A 17958-nucleotide genomic window follows, 5' to 3' on the forward strand; every position below is an offset into this window, starting at 1 on the left:
TGGATTGATAAAGGTGCACTTCCACCACGCAGTTCGACAGCGAATAATCATCACATGCTTGCAAAGGTTGTATAGTGTAGCGGTTATCACTCCGGATTCTGATGTTTTCAGAAAATTCCGGCAACCCCGGTTCGATTCCGGGTACGACCTACCTTTTTCCCAAATTTTATTCAAGCTTCAGCTCGCGTTAGCTCGTACAAGTTTTTCTTTCTTTCTTTTTTTGCTGCTCACGTCTTGGGTCAGATCTCCCGTTGCCTTCACTCCAAAAATTACTATCAAAATTTCACGATCACTTCTCCACCTTCCCTTTGTCGCAGCAAAAAGTGTTGTTGCACTATGCCTCTCAGGTTCTTAGTCTTGTTGCCTATGTTAGCATGGAAAACGTTGACAGGCATTTGCAAAGGCGGAGCTATGTGTTACTATCTTCTATAACAGAAGATATTGGCCTTTCTTTAACTTTGGTTTTTGCTGGAAGAAAAAAAAACACTTGATAGGACACAAAAAATTGCAAAAGATCAGGTCGTACCCGGAATCGAACCGGGGTTGCCGGAATGTTCTGACGACATCAGAATCCGGAGTGATAACCGCTACACTATACAACCGCTTGTTGCTAACCCAAAGTTTTATTTATTTATAATAGCATCAATACCACACATGCCTCGCGCAAGCCAAACACATATAACATCCACTGATTCTCATTTATCTTTGAGAGCCAAAACGATCTCTCAACGTGGGTTCCCCCAATGGGCTGAGGAACTATTAATCTATCGCAGGAAAAAGATCATCTAAATAGAACGTCAATTTGATGTAGAAGCACATTAACCAGCAGCTTTGCGTTTTCGTTTTCCCCAAAATAGGTAATTACTACGGTGCATAGGCAACTAAGGAGAACGGTTCAAGTACTGTCGCTACTTGTGTCGTCACATCGTGACAGTATGTCCGTTTTCAACCTGCCCATATAGGATTGAGTTGATCTTCCGATATTGAGTCTTCTGGTTTTCGCAAAACTGTGGAATTGCATGCAAAGGCGACGGTAAACGGGTTACATCATGTCGTCACTCCTCTCATCTGGCTACGCCCCTTTTCTCGATTCCGTCACTCTCCAACAACAAACCCCGGAAAAACATACCCCGAACTCCAGCACAGGGGGTAACCTCCATCTCCCCCCCCCCCCTGAACACGAACAATCCAAGAAACAACGTCCCTCCGACCGCTGGAAATCCTACGATGACTGGAAAGACAACGGCCCAATGCGCAATCATCTTGAGCGCTTCATGTCCTCCATAAACAAAGATGGCCTGAAATCCCACGTTGAACAACTGCTGCACTCACCCGTCAGGCTCTCCGACCGCTTTCCCGCCGGGCAGCACTGGTGCTGCTTCGAGTTTTCTACATCTGACGAGCGACGCTCTGTTATTGCCCGCGTGCGCCTGCCCAAACATCCAGGTTGGAGGCAGAAGACAGACCATTGCCAGTGAGCATAGCGGGTGTGCTGGAAGAGAGTAGAGCGTCGAGGTGTTTTGGGGTGGTGGAAAAAACTGGGGGTATCTAAGGGAGTGGAAGGGGAGTTGGTTAGGGAGTTGGTGAGGCTGGAGTACGGAGAAGAAGGGACGGAGATGGGGAAAGGAGAAGTGGAAGGGTGGCTGGAGGTAAAGAGAGAGGAGATGCAGGCGTTCCTCAAAAAGGGGGGATGTTCAAGGGTTCGGATTGGAGGAGAAGAAAAGGGGAGCAGAGGAGAATGTTACCTACTGCGATATGTGTGTACATATGAGTTACGGTAGGGCCTATCCATCCAGCCAGGTCGCAGGCTCGTTGCCGTATTCATGCCCAGACACTTCCACTCTTCCACAGGCTCTTCCAAGCACTAGAGGTACTCTTGACTCAACCTTGTAACTGACCGTAATTGCGACGAATGGACCAAAAAATCCATAGTCATAACTAGAAGTAGATAAGGGAGACATGCCATCACCATGAAAATGGACAATTAAAACACAGAGGACGTTGAAGTCAGTCGATGTAAGAAGATGTATAACATCATTTTTAAGACTGTCAATAGCTCGCCGTTTGGATACCTCTACACAGCGTTCCAAATTCGGACCCTGACCGCATTTCGCCCTTGATGAACACACACTAATATGGATGATGTGCTCAATCATTGCTGGCTCCCATCGCTGTCACTTCAAATACAGCCAGCGGTAAATGGGCAGAGTGTCCCTCCCCAATGATGACCTCAGCTAGCATGACACTGGAGTTCATAGCTAGAGGGGGAAGGGGGAAACATAATCCCCATCACAGAGGGATTATACCTTGCCGAATATCTGGTCAGATAAACTCGTTGGGTCTGTCTTGGAGAGCAGGAGGTGCTATACTGCTGTTCCAATGCAATGGCATTGAAACAAGGCATGGCTGAAGTCATCTAGCCTGCTCCCACGCCAATGACATGCGAGTATCAGCGGTGAGGCTATTCCCAATTACCGACACTACTTGCCGAAGCTGCGGCTCCTTGACTCCGAAAAGCAAAAGGTTATTTGGACGCTCTGGGGTACCTTACCAAGATCTGCGCGTCACTGTACAGTTGGGGAAATGCTACGTTGTGACGGGTTGACGAGGGCATTTACCCGACATCTGTGCGTGCACTATGTTTCACCGAATGTACCTCAAGACTCTTGTTCCCTGGCACGAAGGCAACATCGGTTACGGAGTTTTCGGAGCTGCCTAGTTGGGAGTTTTGCTCTTGTACGGCCATTCGATGATAGAGAATGAGGAGGTTCGGTGAACGCGTCGATCGGCCCCTGAGAGGTCCTTTGGATGACAACTGAAGTATAAATTGTCTGGCGCCATACCAATTCGGATGGAGAATCTGGGGAAAGCAAGCAGTAAGCCATCATCTACCAACACCTCAACTACTTCATTCGCCCTTTTCACCATGTTGCCCAAAACATTGCTCGGGCTCGCCCTCACCGCGGCCACAGGCCTCTGTGCCTCGCTGCAGCAGGTGACAAACTGGGGCAGTAACCCAACCAACATTCAAATGTACACCTACGTCCCTGACAAGCTGGCCACAAAGCCCGCCATTATTGTGGCTGTGAGTACTCTTCTCTTGCTTCTCGCACATCCGCGATGCTAACGAGGCAACGGTAGCTCCACGGCTGTGGCGGCACCGCCCCTTCCTGGTACTCGGGCACACGCCTACCCTCCTACGCCGACCAATACGGCTTCATCCTCATCTATCCCGGCACGCCCAACATGTCCAACTGCTGGGGAGTTAACGACCCTGCTTCTCTCACGCACGGAGCCGGCGGCGACTCCCTCGGTATCGTTGCCATGGTGAACTACACCATCGCCAAATACAACGCCGACGCTTCGCGCGTCTATGTCATGGGCACCTCGTCGGGCGGCATGATGACCAACGTCATGGCCGCCACTTACCCGGAGGTCTTTGAGGCCGGGGCTGCGTACTCGGGCGTTGCGCACGCTTGTTTCGCCGGTGCTGCGTCGGCTACTCCCTTTTCGCCCAACCAGACCTGCGCCAGGGGACTGCAGCACACTGCGGAGGAATGGGGCAACTTTGTGAGGAATTCTTACCCGGGGTACACGGGACGTAGACCAAGGATGCAGATCTACCACGGCCTCGCCGACAATCTGGTGTATCCAAGGTGCGCGATGGAGGCCCTGAAGCAGTGGTCGAACGTGCTGGGGGTAGAGTTTTCGAGGAATGTCAGCGGAGTGCCGAGCCAGGCGTATACGCAGATTGTGTATGGAGATGGCAGCAAGCTGGTTGGGTATATGGGCGCAGGCGTGGGGCATGTGGCACCGACGAATGAGCAGGTAATGTTGAAGTTCTTTGGGTTGATCAACTAGATGTCGAGCAAAAGGTTAGTTGATGGCTTGATGAAGGAATGCGGACGGGAGTGGTCACTACACGAGTAGGACAGGGATCTGGAGGTGATGGTAACGTTGGGCTGAAACACAACGGTCGAATGCGCCTCCGTGTTTGACTTGCTGCTTGACATGTTTGTAGCTCGAAGTCCCGTCGGACGGTCGGAGAGTCAAATGAATCGGTTCTTTGAAGCGTTACTTGGCAACGCGGTGCTAAACGGTCGATGCCTGAGCGAGAATTGACTGTTGGTGTGGTTGTTGTCACGTTTTTGGTGTTTTGGCCAAGTTCGGTCATCGAAGTTGGAATCCAAAGCTCCTGCAACCCTGCCGCATCTGTTTGCGAAATGTACCGAGTGCTGCAAGGAAGCATCCTTCCCCAGGTCCGTAGAGGTAGGCACGTGGTACTATGTAAGTAGCCTTTCAGCCAACGCGGGACATGTACCGTTTGTACCTTCCGCTTTTGTTCCGGCTACCTATCCACCTCGCTACGAATGGAAGCCTCAACGCGTGCAGTGCTTTCCATGTTGCATCGTCCCTGTTAAAGTACCTCTACGGTTATTCCGTCTCATTTCCCACCTTGTCATCTGCCATCCTACCGGGCAGTTGCCGCACTTTCGTCCCTTCGGTGATATTGACCGAACAATGCTCGCCAAACACTGTCGTCTTTTGAGGCCATACTGCCCGACCGCTCGTTAGGTAACCAAGATCCAAAACGCAACAAGTCACGATGGCCACCGCAAAGGGATTACTGATAGAGTACCGCGAGTGATACAAGTGCGATCCTGGCAAGAGGATTCTAGCTGTCCAGGCATCCCTCAAGTGGAAGCCAACAAACAACGCAACTTTGAACTCCCCTCCCTGCAGGTCCTGCGATCTACTCCAATCACAGCCGGCATCGCAAGTTTTCGAAGAGACTGAACTTGTGAACGACAACCGTCTCCGTCCCTCAGCATGCATCGTCAAACACTAATGTCTACGGAGCCTCAGCTGATAATCTTGTACCCGCAGATAATACCGAGCAATCTCCTCGGAAACTCCCTTCTTCCTCTCGAACTCAGTTTCGACCCGACCGGTTTTCCCGTCAGGCGACCTTCCCAGACCGAATAACTGCGAGTTGGAACGTGCGGTTGATTTGATTGGAACAAGCAAACATACTCGGGTCAGGTATAACGACCTCGTAATGGCCCATGCTATTATGACGGCCAGAACAAAGGTTTCGGCGACCCTTGAGGAGGTCCCAGTTCCATGCACGTAATATGAAGAGGAATGCATGGAAGCCTTCTAGAAAGAATCTGGAGTTCGGACGTTATCATTGTTATGCTGGAAGAGAAGGGTGTGCGACAGCCTTTGACGGACGCCAAATACACCGAGGACAGGCACCGGTAGCTGCGCCAATTTACCGGATCGGGAGAGTGAAAGTATCCATCCAACAGCTAGGTAAAGTGCCTCGTGAAACCGATCGTTGGTGCAACCGTCCGTAACCTTATCCTCGCTGTCACCCTTGAGCATTGCTGCATGGGAGATTGCGTGGGAAACGCTTGCTCTCTCACCATATCCTCTCGGTTGCTTCCAGCCTTCTAACGGCCCGTGAACCACTGGTTCGCAACCCGACCCTCGGCAACTCCCGAGTACATTATTGAGGCCGATATTACTGATCTGCCTATTAGGTATCGCCCCTTAGGTTAAGTACCTAGGATTATCTCTATACGAACGTACGCTCTTGCTGCTCTGGATAGAGGTACCTTTCCCCCCTCGCCTTTGCTCTTCTAAACTCACTAACACAGCCCCATACTGCCCAGGACCTGTCCGCGCAACAGATCCAACAACACGACTTTTTACACTTTGGCAACCCCTTTCTGCCAAACATGTAAAAACACAACGGTTGATATGATCAGTTCAACTGGCCCACAGTATCCTTGCTATCCTCCCTAGACGGTACGTTACCGCACGTATATGAAGTCTGCCGTCGAACACCGCCGTTCCGTCTGCATTTGACTATCATTTCGCCCTTACTAGCGTCAACACCCCAGTTCATCATCACACAATGAACAACCCATGCCATGAGCTTACGGCCTTTGTTGAAGAACGTGGCCGGGTCGCCATGTGGCATCTGGGTACTCTTCGGGGACGAACATGGGCGGAAACCCAGATATATGATGGCACAGGTCCCCGAAGAGAACTACATCCCAGAAGGAAAACATCACTCTCTTGGTCTCAAGTGAGATAAACATCCCGGTCCTCTTTATATTCATCTAACATGTCCTCGCTTGAAAACTCATCCTCCAAGCCTTCGCCTGGGGGCACAAGGATTGGGTGGCCACCTCAGTGGACCTTGTCGAGGTCACGGAAGCTGGCCAGACTGTATGTCTATACGACATTGTCCATCGGAAGGATCATTAAAGTATTAGGTGACGATCTCTTCGCCCCCCGGTATGTGATAAAGCACCGCTCCTGGCAAGTCACGGTGGCTGACGGGTCTCAGAAAAAATTCGGCCCAAAAGACAGTGCATAAAATGCTTGACCATGACCCCCGTCATCTGCGGCCCGAGTCACGCGTTGAGATGGATCAACGCATTGACAGTCTCTCAAAGTCTACCATTCGGAAGCGAACACCGGGCAATATCACTAGCCGACTACATCCTACCTCTGAGGTTCAGCGAAGGATATCCGACTGTTCGACGCTATACGCCGAGAAGGTATGCACTTTACTGGACAACTTCACGATAGCAAGCGGGTCGGATCTTGAACACATACAACGACACTCTTGGTTGGCTGAGTCTTGCGAGTTTCCAGTTACGGACATTGGCGCCGTCGGGGTTTCTCCCACACCGGGCTTTGCGGTACCAGGTGATTTCCTGACTGCCCATACCTTGAACTGTGCTGAACTTCGAGCATCCGGGCATGGTAGTGGGACTTGCTGGTGCGCAATAGTAGCGGAAACGACAAGAGAAGAAGGCTCATGGTTGATACCAACCGGAGAGATACGGGACAAAGTTAGCGACCTGGTCAGAAATCCATCACCGGAGGTATGCCAGTTGCATGACCCCTTTGGAAACACCCTGCTTCACTTGTTTTCTGCCACAAGTGGCTGTCAAGCGCAGTTGTTTCGGCTCCTACCATAGGCCGGTAACGCCTTGGGCTTCACCAACACTGCCAACCAGACATTTCTTCATGTTTTGAGCCCCGAATGGTTTACCAACGTTCCAAGCGCCTCGTCGTCTTTGCAAAGACTTCTTGACGTCGTCCGTCCCTCTAATCCGGACATCTTTCACGTCACCGATGTCTATGGCCGCACCTTCTTCCACCGGGCGGCATCCCTGGTAGCAGACCGGGAGGTTTTGACCGATATCCTAGCATACTGCAATATTCCCATTCTACTATCTCGAGATGCATTCGGCTTTGATCCAGTCGCCGATGTACAGCCGGACCCGACTGTTCTACAACCTGAAAGTACCATCCACCGTAGCCCCACCTCCTACTCCCCTCGCCAACTCCCCATCGGCTCGAGCATGCCGTACAGAGTCCCCTCCCCCAGCGTCAGCGTTTCTGGTATCCCCTCTCGAGCAGACGAAGGGCCCTTCCTAGCATACCATGCCCGCTTAATCCGAATCATTCACTCGGCCTATCCCAACCCTCTTGTCGAGGACTCCGAAGGTCGTAACGGCTTGCACTGTCTGGCAGAAGCCATCATCAACCAACAAAGCATGGATAAACAACGTTCCGCCCTATCAACCACCTCCAGTAGCCGTCCCCATAGGCGTAGCACACATTCATCACTCTCATCGGAACTCACTCCTATCCACATCATCCAGTCAACTGGCCACACTTCCCACCCCTCTCCTGTCACGAGTACCTTCGAGATAGTGACAGAAAACGAGGACCCGCTTCCGTCTCGCCTCCGCCACTTACGGTCCCTCCTTCATCCTTCATCTGAACACAACGCTGTAGGCGTAAGCCCAAACGCGTATGACAAATCTGGCTTCACTCCCCTTATGGCCTTCATGCAGCATATTCCTGATCACGAAGACGATAAATCTCGCACTCTTCAAAGCATTCTCGAAACACTTATAAGAGGTGGAGCGAGCATTGAAGCGAGGAACAGAAGGGGAGAGACACCCTTGTTGATGGCAGCGAGGCTGGGAAGAAAGACTGCTCTGAGCGTGTTGTTGGAGCAGGGGGCCAACATGCGAGCGAAAGACAGGTGGGGTAGGGGGGTATTGGAGGTTCTGGACTGGGGGGTCTTGGAGTGTAATGGTTCTGCTAGTAAAACCCAGGAAGAAAGCTTAACTGGCAGAGAAAAGGGGATAAAAGAGAGGGAGGAGTTGGCGCTATATGCTAGGTTGGAGGCTTGTAGAGATTTGTTGACGAGACGGATGGTTAGGGGAGTTGGGTACGTGAGTGAGAAGGAGGAGGATGGGATGGGCGTGGTGGGAGAGTGGAGGGTCCAAGGACGACTTGAGACAGATGCAGAGGAGAGGGAGGTGTGTATGTGAAGTAGTAGGCGATGGATGGAATTGATATATGGTGGCCGGCATTGAGAATTCAAGTTTGAGATGGAGCAAAACATAAGATTTCGACAACAGGCATGGGTATGGGCAGGACATTCGGCGCAGTATTGGCTTGGGCATCAATAGACTTGGTTTGCATGGCAGGCGGGAAACAGACTACGGATCAACATACCTCTACCTACTACATACCTACCTCTAGCAACAAATCATCATTCACAACAGAACCACCCCTTCGGCATACTGGTCAGGACCCCACTATCGGTATCACACGGTATGGGTGTATTTCCACAGCACCGTACTCTGTGGGGTGTATGCACAATTTGTATGTAACGGCGGATTGTGGAGGAAACCTTTATGTTCCAGAGGATGTATCGTACCTACAGGTATCAATGTACTGTCGTGCAATGATCCATTGAGCGGTAGGGTACCTTGCAAGTAGAGGTAGAAGTACACTAGTTGCATCGCACTCTGTGGGAGCACGGGAGCAGCGGGCACGACGAGATTTCTCCGCATGAGGGGTGTTTCAGCTGGAAGTTGGAGATTTGGAGAAGCAGGCATGTGGCGAGCAGTGTACCCGAGAAATCGTGGAAGTTTTCAGAAAGAAACGAAACTGAAGGAGATTCCAGACCAACAATGTGATAATCAAGAAATTAAGATCTATATGAAGCTGTCTTTCTATTCACTCTAAAATCTGTTCAATACCTTCTCCAAGGAACAATTCATATCGAAAGGTCAAACGGCCCCCTCCCTCCCTCGCTAGAAATGCAGTGCTGAGTCGACAATGTACCTTTTGGGGTACGTCGTGTGCGCCGTTAATCCCTGCAGAGTTTGCTTGGCGTTACTTTCTCCAACTCTCCAACAACTGCCTCCCGGCGCAGCAGACACCGCACCGTTGATGACTGCAATAAGGAGGTAACGTTCAGGGAATGTGAAATGAGAGTTGCTCGATGCCATTAACCGTGATAACAGCGAGATAACGGGCCATGAGCCTGTCGTGGGTAGTGGCCGTTGTCCATGGTTAGTCGAGCCCCGACGACATGGGTGTACCTAACATGCGACCCGCTTGCCGTGCGGGGTTGGTGGTCTGGCTGCTGTTTGATTCCTGGATTTTGGTGATTATCGCGATGCCTTAGGAAAATAGATATGATCTTGGGCAGGGAGGGTAATGATATGGCCAATGATGAAGTAATGATCAGGAGACAGTTTACAAGAAAGATGTACGTATAGGCCAAGTATTGAAGGAAACGAAGCGATGGTCGTCAAATGCGTGTAGGGTAGATGGCGTAAAATGGGACACTCCGTAAAGAGCGAGGTTGCGCTGTGGCGTAGGTAGTAATTTTCGTATATCATACTTGCGGCTGTGATCGAGACTTGTAAAGAAAAGAAAGGATGTCTCGTTCGAGTGTGTGCATAACTTCAAAGAAGCATGTGCGGTGCTTGGTAACGAAATGCAACGGAATGAGCCCGGTAGCGTCGTGATGAAAGTTGTACATGAAAGCAGATGTGTTTTTTGGACCTTTAGCACTTTCAAAGTTTCAGAGATTGTCCCGAGTCGATGAGAGGTCGTGACGTTCATTGATGTTTCTCCAAATTGGTGGAACCGTCCGTGTCGGTGCAAGTGCTCGCACCAAAGATTTCCTGATTAGGATACAAAACCAACATATGATTGGTTGTAGTTTCAAGACGGCTTGGTGGATACCTAGGTTTTGGAGCGCTGCGGCGGGGGTGTGCGGGAACGGTTGTGGGGTAGCGAATGAACCTGTGGATCCTCGTTTTGAAGATATCAGGATGAAAGGAACCGTAAACCAACGTCCCCGTCAGAACGTAGCAAGTCATGTAGACGATTACTTGTTGGAATCAAATGTGTTGTCAAACTGATGGATGGCTTCAGCAGCGCGATTCTGATGGAATGCAATGCGTGCTACCTCGTCACTGTTGGCGGTGGTGGGAAGGGTGCTGTCCTGGAAGCGAACGTAGAGGGCGCCATCATCCAAGCGGTGTCTTGACTCAAACATGGCTAGTCGTTGATGCTGGAGAGAGCCGTCATCAAAGGTATTCTTGACGGCCTGTGAACCTGAAGCATCACACCCTGACTGGGATACGTTGTACTGTCTGACAGTTCTGGTACCGTTGAACATGGAGCCGCTCTGGGCGGGAGCCGCCGGCTTGCTGATGCGAGATAAATGTCAGTTCAAGATACCGTAACCCTTATACATCTTATCATCCAGCTGTGTGCTTGTGCGTAACTATCTACCTAAGATTGTTTGTGGTGGAGGAAACATCGGCCCTCGTTTTCCTAGCTGAGGTTGGGAGCTGGGAAGGAGTGTTATCACTGTGGGACGGCATGGTGCTCAGAGTTTTGGTAACAGAGTAAGAGGGATGGCAATAGAGCAGGTCTGGATGAAGGCGCTTGGATAAGTAGTGGACGAAATAATACAAGGCGAGAGCTGGTAATCATCGACTGCTCCGCTGCCTTGAAGAAGAAGGGTGCCAGGACATATTTAAAGAAATGTTAGATATGGGCTTTCGGCAAGGTGTGATGTGAGAGGTGTCATGGCCAGGCCATTGGTATACGGAACGAAGGGGTGCAATGAGAAAGCGCGTTCTGAAGACCGCGGGTATGTTTGAATACTGTATTGGAGCCGCCAAATGAAATAGATCGCGCGGGGCTTGGTGTACTGGGGCTATGGTGTGGTTACCTCGTAGTGGGTAAGTGAAACGGACGGGCAGTTCCTGTTCACGTCAGTCGCTGACGACCGGGCCTTGGCACTCGAATGGCCGGGCATACCTAGGTACATACAGAGCCACGACCTGGGAAGCTTTGGACTTCCTGGTTCGTGCCCGGTACAGTACCTGACTGGGAGGTCAAACTACCAGGTAGTGAGGCCTTGTCCTGCGCAAGTGAACAACCGAAAAATGAACCGAATCGGGCGAATAGGTAGAGGTAGGACTGGAGCCTTCCGTGTCGTGCATCTGGCGACGTGAGATACCATGGGGCATTAGGTGTGGGAGATTGCCCCGGAAACTAGGTGCCTGCTCAACATGGTGCGCGGACCACGGAACTGAAATGGTTCGCCTTTTCGCCTTGTGCTGTGTTGAAAATTTGCGAACCACGGCATTCGGGGGACGTAGTAATCTTGCCAATGAGAGGTTGGTTGCCCTGTGTTGTAGGCCCACAAAAGGCAACCGTCCCCTAAGGTGAGGTACGTACCTTGTGAAGGCACTTCCGGCTTGCAAGTTGTCAATAAAATCTCGACATGCCCCGATGCAACACCCCAAACACTTCTCTCGACCTTATCCTCTCGATGATGAGGCGCTGTTTTTGCTGGCCAAATGGCAACCACTAAAAACACTTCCCCGAGCGGGCGGAGAAGTCTCAAGCCCTCAACAACCCAAGCCTAAAGTGGGCAAGTTAACTTTCTACGCAGATTACCTAGAGGTAGCTAACGCTGATAGTAATCGCCTTTCGATCGAGTCCATCTCCTATGTGCGCGCCGTTATCGAGAGCCATTATTGCGATATCGTTCTCGATCTTTGATAGTTACTCTTTGAGATGTTCGCCATGCGCGTCGATGAATACTCGCCTTAACCATGCAGATTTAGGGGCTGACCAGAGGTAAAGGAGCTCTGGTGACATGGAAGGTCACCGATCACCGACGAATCTCTTCCCGCCTTGAACAGGCTAGCATTCGGGGCCATCAGAACTGCCCACGCTGGATCCCCCGTTTACTTCTAGCATTAACCCTAAGTCTTTTCCAACCTATTTAGGGCACTACAGAAGCGAAATAATCAACAAAATCGGACCTAGACCTGGTATCCTGACTCGTTCCTAAGCTCGGTATCGAGGAAAAAGCTTATTGCCCGACCCGTATTCCAATCCGGCAGGGAATCACCGCCAACGTTGACCGTCGAACATATACCTACTAACAACTTTGGACCACATCCAAACCAATAATTTGAAGCTCGCATCAACGCCGATACACTCCAAACTTTATATGATGTTAAAGCTTGCATGCCCTAAGGAACACGATGTAGTTATCGAGACCAGGACCATCAGAGCACTACTTACCTTTTTTGGGTCCCTGTACCATGGATCAAGTGTTTTGGTCAATAAGCAAAGAGACTGAAGAAGATTGGGAATTGAGAGAGGAAAAAAGAGAAAGAAACAGGCGAGCTGGTGCGCGATCGGAACAAAAGACTGGGCAATTGGCTATGGTTCCCACAAAGTTGAGAAACTTACTACTTGACCTTCCCGAGATAGGCTGGGGTCTGTCTGCAGGCTTGGTATGGGTTAGCAGCCACTGGGTGAATTTTGGCGGCTGTGCGAAGATTACTCAGTGACAGAGCCTTCAGTTCCACACATGTGCCCGCAATACCGCTGGTGCAAGGTGCGCCATTACAGTGATCTTAGGCTAAAAAGTGTCACGGTCACTGTTGCGGCACGGGTTGCCAGTTTCCGGGGAATGGTTTTGGCGACGCAAATGTAAGATTTGACGCATACGATGATTCTAGCTGGGAGATCTAGATCCAGACGAGATTCCAGAACAGAGGCGCTCATTGGCAAAAGCTTTACTTCTTCCTTAACTAATGTGGGCAATTGGTCTAGTGGTATGATTTCCGCTTCGCATGTCGACTAGTCGATCATCTTTGTGGAAGGTCACCGGTTCAATCCCGGTATTGTCCAACACCTTTTTTTTGGTAGATTTTCATCACTCAGGCCGTGTTCGTTACCGCGTTAAGGTTTTGGCCTTAACCTTTGCATTACCATGCAGGGTCTACAGCTGCACTCCTGCAACATTAAGGTAGCTTTAAGGTATACCAAGAGAGCTCGTTACTGAGCTCTGTTCGGTACCTAGAGGTATATATAACTAATAGCCCTCCCCCCCTCCGTAGTTATCATTTTAACTCTTCCACTTCAATCTTCAGTTCTCAATTACCACAGTATATATACTGTGTAAAATTTCTGTGTAGTCCAAATGGTAGATTTCAGTTGGGAATAGCCTTATTAATGCGGATTCGTGGCAATCCTGGAGAACACCCTATTCTATTGAGTAGGGTAGTCTTGTATTGGAAAGTATGATATAGAAGAAGAAGAGGAGGAAGTTTGGCCTTGGTAGTTAAAGATAGTATTTATCCTTAACCTAGCAGGTCTAGGTCCCTACGCCCGGTCGCCTGGTAAATACTAAGCAGCTAGGCAACCGCTACCCTAGAAGTTTAGGTTTTCTGGGCAGGCGGCCTTCGTTATATATATATATCTATTTAATCTATAGTATATTTCCTATATCAAATCCCGGCCTTACGAAAGTATTCTATTGTCTTTAGTAGCCTCTTTACTTCCTAGCTTAGTAATAACTATTATACTTATTATACTCCTTTACCCTAACCGTTTCTTCTATAATAGGCCTACCTTCCTTACGTTCCTAGTATTATTCTATTAATTTCTTATTATACTTTAATTACTATTTACTTTTCTATTTATTATATTAATTTTTCTATCCCTTTTATTTAATAAAATATTAGTATTTAATTTTAGTCTAATCTATATAGTAATCTAATAAGATTTCTACTTCGTAATTATCGCCTTCTTCTATACTAGAGTTTTAAAATTCCTTAATAGGATTAGGGGGGGGCGCCTATTTATAGTATAAGTCTTCTTCCGATGGGGTTAGTAATAAATATACTATTAAAATAATTGAGTATATTGATATACCTATAGAAAGTACTAATTTATATACTAGCTTTCCTATGCGTTTAATAATTATAAATTGACTTAATTGTTATTAGAATAGTTTTTATAATAGTCAGCTGGGAAGGTAATACTTATAGTAAAATTATAATAGGACTTTATTACTAATACGAAATTCTAATTACTTATACTTATCGTCGTATCTACGTTTAATATAAATTGTAATAAAGTTTATAAATAATTTTATATCCTATTAGAAGTTATTTTTAATTTTAAGGGAGAGGTTAGGTAGGGTTAACTTTATTAGGGTATCGAGGGGGCCGGGTAATTTAAACCTAAAAAATTATTCGTAAAGGGAGCTTTTAATAGTATTATTATAGGCGCTATTAAAATTCTATTATAATATGGATAAAAGATTCGCCTAATTTCTATTTGGATTTTTAAAATAGTAGAATCGTAAAGCAATTTCTATTATTTAGTTTTTTCTTTCAGCTAGGCCGTCTCTTTAAAGGTAGTAGGCGGTAATTATTATAAGTTTAGTACCCTATATAGATTAAATCCCCTTCTATACCCCGGATATAAATTTACAATTTCTATTTAAAATAATACCGGTCGGAATTTCCTAATTATTAAAAATTAATTAGCGAATTAGTACCTTTCCCTAGTCTTTAGCAGTATATATTAAATATCCTAGAATAAATAGATTATACCTTAAAAATTTATAAATAATTATTATTATTATATTAAAGGAGGGAAAACCTTCTAAATACTATAGCGTATTAATTAATAAAATTATAGGGAGACCTATAATAAAATTTATTATAATAATATTTATTAGTAGAGTATTCTCTAATTATATTTATTAATAATCGCTAATAGGGGGTTCTCGATTAATTTAATCAAATTAATAAACTAAGTAATATTCGAAGTATTTTTTTACAGTTCTAGTCTTATTAGGGATTAATAATCCTTATAAGTCGTATAGTATTCAATTTCGTCTAAAATAATACTTTTTACTATAAACGGTTTATGGAATTTTTTAAATATAATTTCGGGGAATATATAAAGTATATAATATACCCAAATTAACGTTATAAATTAATTTATTTATTATTATAAAGGGATAGCCGGATTTGGAAAAAGTACTACCGTCCTCGGTAGCCTTAAAATTGCTGAAGATTTTTCCGAACTTTAGGTCTATCTTATATCTAGTCTATAAACGGTTCTTTAATCCTTTTTCTATATTTAATTCGGCGATAAAAAACTATATATTATTTAAAATTATTTACCCTTCCTTTCGTTTTTCTAGGAGGATATTTCCTTTAATTTTTAAATAGTTTAAGGTGTTAGAGATAAAATTGAATTTTCTTAGGATATAGAAGATTTTTAAATTATATTACGAAAGGTAGATAAAGCGTTTATCAGTTTTTTATTAGCGCGGTCGGTTAAAGATATTTTTAAATTCCTTCATTTAATAATACTTTTTATAACCAAGTAATTTATAAAGATATAAACTATTTTATTAATTAAATAAATATAAGTACGGAGTTTCTTTACTATTTAAATGAAGTATACTACCTCTATTTCTAATAGACTATATTATATTTCAACTTCAATTATATAGCGGTTTAGAAATAAGATAAATAATATAATATTCGAAGGGATAGGTCCTAATAATAGGTCCTATTTGTATTTATCCTTAATATAAAATAGTATTACTCTATATTCCCTTTCTAGTAAGCCGTTGATTTAAAGGAATAGTTGCTTATTTATATTTAAGTAATAAAGAATATTAGGGCTAGCGTAGTCGGTACTATAGATTTAGTTTTAAAGGGTTTAAAAAAATAGTTTTTCCTATTCTATTAATTCGAAGAAGGTTTTTATATAATAGTTTAATCTCTTATTTAAATTACCGGTTTCTAAGCAGCCTACCTAACGGCCCTCAGCGAATAGTACAACCTTCCTATTTTATAATAGTTCGACTAATTAAATATAGTAAGGGATAAAGTATTGGAAGAACCCGGTTACTCCTATATATTACTCTAATACCTTCAATTAATTTAGGAAGGCGAGGTTCTTTATAGCTACAATACGTTTCTTCATTATAAATAACTTAAAACTATCAATATAAAAATTAAGGATTTCGGCTCCGGGATACCTAATAAATAATTTCTTAGGTACTAGGACTATATTCTTATTCGTAAAGAGGCTAAAAATTATATTTAAATATTATAAATAATTTTTGGCTATATTAGAGGCAATTATAATATTATTAATATAAACCTAATAATAAATATTATAAAGGGCTAATAATTGATTTATAAACCTCTATATGTATATAAGAGTATTATAGAATCCTATTAAGGCTATATAGGGGGTTTCTAAACTACAATATAAAATAATAGTAAGTTAATTCTAATAAGAAGGGTAAATGCTAAATTGATAGAAGAAGGAAATTATATCAACTATAATAATATATAATTTTCTATATATACATAAAATAATTACTTTCTACTTTGGTAATAGGTAGTTATTTAGTACTATTACCCAATTTAATAATCGGATATTAATTACCAGTCAGCTTTTATCCTCCTCTTTAATTATCCTCTATACTATAAATATAGGATAAATGAACGGGGTTAAATCAAAATACTAATTTATTTTTCTTTAAGCGTATAATTTATTAAAGATTTTATTTATTACTATTTAATCCTTTTTATTGAAGGGGTAGACCCTAGTACTAATTTTTTAATTTTACTATCCTTCTACTAAGGGGATTTTTATTAGTTTATTTTCCAGAATATCGATAAATCCTCCTTCTTCTTAAATAGAGGGGTACTTCTTAATTATTTTTATTATAGTAGTAGCGAATTCGGGATTTTTATTAAAAATATAAATCCCGTTAACCGTTATAATATACGGTTAATTGCTAGGGGCTTTAGCTCCTAGTATAGAGTACTTCTCTAAAACCTTAGGTCTATTTAGCTCGCTATTATTAATATAGGTTTTATTATCTTCATCTTTAATATAATATACTTATTCGCTTACTATATAGTATATACCATTATTATACTCGGTAATTATTCCTAAACGTATATTCTTAATTACTATTACTACTTCATTAATATTATTGTATATAAGAACTATATAGGGAGTATAAATATTAAGAATGGTATTTATAATTTAAAAGTAGGTAATATAAAAATATAAATTCCTCCCTTTAGGTGGGGCCTTAAATATAGCCGGTATATAAATTTAAATATATAGGGGGATAACGATTTATATTCGGTTTATAACTCTTTTAATATATAGATAGAATTAGCGTTTAATTACGAAGGGTAGGGTAAATCTTACTATTCTAGTAAAGGTAATAATTATTTTATTATAATCGATTGCGCCTCTCTTTAAATTTAGAAAATTATTAATTAGATGAGCGTTCGCTTTAAATTTATTAATAATCTATACAGATTTACGGAATTTAATTAAAGTAAACTTCCCTTTATATCCGATACCAATTAAATAAATTTAGAAGGTAATTTATTCCTTAATAATTAAAATTCCTTCTACCCTTTTAATACAATGCAATTCTTTAATTAAAATAGAATAGTCTAATTTCTAAAGAAATTTTCAGTCGATTATAGACCGTCTGGTACTAAGGTCGATATAAACCTCGTCTAATTTACCCTCTATAAATAGTTTAATTAAAATCCGTAGATAAATATAGTCTAAAATCGGGCTTAATTTAATGTCTTCTTTATCGATAATATCAGCTTCTATTATAATATAATCCTCTATTATTATTCCGAAATTAATAAAGGAAATTTATTATATAATAGCCGGAATAGAGGAGATCCTTCTATTATATAATTTAGTATAATAAAAGAG

General features: G+C 44.2%; 4 protein-coding genes across 4 annotated transcripts; 3 read left to right on the plus strand and 1 right to left on the minus strand.

Moving 5' to 3' along the window:
• Positions 1 to 1049: 1049 nt before the first annotated feature.
• On the plus strand, positions 1050 to 1478 carry NEUTE1DRAFT_110609 (uncharacterized protein; the record flags this gene model as incomplete). Its single annotated transcript, XM_009853372.1, has 1 exon — positions 1050 to 1478. One exon carries the CDS (start codon positions 1050 to 1052, stop codon positions 1476 to 1478), a length of 429 nt encoding a protein of 142 aa, XP_009851674.1.
• Positions 1479 to 2888: 1410 nt separating this feature from the next.
• Positions 2889 to 4111, plus strand: NEUTE1DRAFT_64282 (feruloyl esterase B precursor; the record flags this gene model as incomplete). Its single annotated transcript, XM_009853373.1, has 2 exons — positions 2889 to 3085; positions 3142 to 4111. 2 exons carry the CDS (start codon positions 2927 to 2929, stop codon positions 3859 to 3861), a joined length of 879 nt encoding a protein of 292 aa, XP_009851675.1.
• Positions 4112 to 6136: 2025 nt separating this feature from the next.
• On the plus strand, positions 6137 to 8803 carry NEUTE1DRAFT_110611 (uncharacterized protein; the record flags this gene model as incomplete). The annotated part of the gene is made up of 5 exons (XM_009853374.1): positions 6137 to 6309; positions 6362 to 6905; positions 7002 to 8360; positions 8587 to 8709; positions 8771 to 8803. The coding sequence occupies 5 exons, from the start codon at positions 6137 to 6139 to the stop codon at positions 8801 to 8803; spliced, it is 2232 nt and encodes a 743-aa protein (XP_009851676.1).
• Positions 8804 to 10231: 1428 nt separating this feature from the next.
• On the minus strand, positions 10232 to 12024 carry NEUTE1DRAFT_138240 (uncharacterized protein; the record flags this gene model as incomplete). Its single annotated transcript, XM_009853375.1, has 2 exons — positions 10232 to 10556; positions 11999 to 12024. The coding sequence occupies 2 exons, from the start codon at positions 12022 to 12024 to the stop codon at positions 10232 to 10234; spliced, it is 351 nt and encodes a 116-aa protein (XP_009851677.1).
• Positions 12025 to 17958: the final 5934 nt, after the last annotated feature.

The sequence above is a fragment of the Neurospora tetrasperma genome (genome assembly GCF_000213175.1).
Source record: "Neurospora tetrasperma FGSC 2508 unplaced genomic scaffold NEUTE1scaffold_4, whole genome shotgun sequence".
Taxonomy (NCBI): domain Eukaryota; kingdom Fungi; phylum Ascomycota; class Sordariomycetes; order Sordariales; family Sordariaceae; genus Neurospora; species Neurospora tetrasperma.